The sequence below is a fragment of the Garra rufa genome, chromosome 6 (genome assembly GCF_049309525.1).
Source record: "Garra rufa chromosome 6, GarRuf1.0, whole genome shotgun sequence".
Taxonomy (NCBI): domain Eukaryota; kingdom Metazoa; phylum Chordata; class Actinopteri; order Cypriniformes; family Cyprinidae; genus Garra; species Garra rufa.
Genome location: NC_133366.1, coordinates 10,201,266 through 10,202,878, shown reverse-complemented (window position 1 = coordinate 10,202,878; position 1,613 = coordinate 10,201,266). Strand labels below are relative to the sequence as shown.

The window sequence follows — 1,613 nt, the reverse complement described above, 5'->3', positions numbered from 1 at the left end:
AGAAATGTTTACACGTATATATGTATGTATACATGCATAAGAAATTTATATATACACTACCAGTCAAAAGTTTTTTAATGTTTTTAAAGAAGTCTCTTCTGCTCACCAAGCCTGCATTTATTTGATCCAAAGTACAGTAAAACAGTAATATTGTGAAATATTTTTGCTATTTAAAATAACTGTTTTCTATTTGAATATATATTAAATGTAATTTATTTCTGTGATGCAAAGCTGAATTTTCAGCATCATTACTCCAGTCTTCAGTGTCACATGATCCTTCAGTAATCATTCTAATATGCTGATTTGCTGTTCAATAAACATTTTTTTCATCAGTATTTAAAAGGGTTGAGTAATTTTTTTTTCAGGATTCTTTGATGAATAGAAAGATCCAAAGATCAGCATTTATCGGAAATAAAAAGCTTTTGTAACATTATACACTATACCATTCAAGCTTAGAGTCAGTATAATTTAGAAATTATAGAAATTAATATTTTTATTTAGCAAGGATGCTTTAAATTCATCAAAAGTGATTAAGACATCAGAGAAATGCTGTTCTTCTGAACTTTCTATTCATCAAAGAAACCTAAAAAAATCTATTCAGCTGTTTTCAACATAATAATAACAAAATAATAAATAAAAATATTAGAATGATTTCTGAAGGATCATGTGACTGAAGTAATGAGGCTGAAAATTCAGCTTTGAAATCACAGGAATAAATTACATTTCAAAATATATTCAAATAGAAAGCAATTATTTCAAATAGTAAAAATATTTCAAAATTTTACTGTTTTTGCTGTACTTTGGATCAAATAAATGCAGTCTTGGTGAGCAGAAAATACTTAAAAAAAAAACAATAAAACCTGTTCAAAAACCTCTCAAAAAACCTCTCAGTAACCTCTTACTGTTCAAAAACTTTTGACTAGTAGTGTATGCTGTGTAATTATAAATTATTTGGGATGCAATTAATCGTGATTTGACGTTGGTGTGTGTGTGTTAGCAAATTAGATGCATGCAATTTTGTTTACACGATATTTACTCAAAATTCACCAAAAGCATTTGAAAATACGAAATCCAAAGATCCATTGTCTAGACTCTAGGCTGTATGTAAATGTTTTTGTGAAAGATCTAAGTAATGCATTTCCTGAATGTCTCTCTCTTTCTGTCTCTGTCTGTCTGTCTGTGTCTCTCAGCGGCTCTGGGTGGTCTTGGGGGAGTGAATATGGGGCTGGAGAGTCAGTGGCACTACATGTAAACAAACCCCTGGCATCCTGCTGAACACAGCAGAGCAGAGGTACGATACTGCACCAGGGATTCCCCTCATATGAAAGCAGCTCTTACGGCTGTTTGAGGCAAAATTCGATCACGATTTCACGTTTGTTCAAACTATCCTGTCTGAAATTTCTTCTGTGTCATAATTTGTGCTATAACCTGCACACTGTAAAAAATATTTTTCAGAGTCATAAATATTCATACTTTTTTGAAATTTAAACTTAAACATAAAGTATGTTTTACAAGGAAATGCATTTTCAGTGTTAAAAACACTTTTATTCAATGTGTCACCTAATTATTTGTGAAATTTACTAGCGATCCCTATCCCGTAATTCCACGTCACT

At 31.1% G+C, this 1,613-nt stretch overlaps 1 protein-coding gene across 1 annotated transcript in view; it reads right to left on the bottom strand.

Annotated features, from left to right (window-relative positions):
* LOC141336824 (actin-related protein 2-A-like) overlaps positions 1 to 1,083 on the bottom strand; it is an 8,698-nt gene extending 7,615 nt beyond the window's left edge. Inside the window, exon 1 of the mRNA XM_073842552.1 lies at positions 1,048 to 1,083. Within this exon, the coding sequence (XP_073698653.1) occupies positions 1,048 to 1,083 (36 nt within the window). The remainder of the gene's footprint in view (positions 1 to 1,047) is intronic.
* Positions 1,084 to 1,613: the final 530 nt, after the last annotated feature.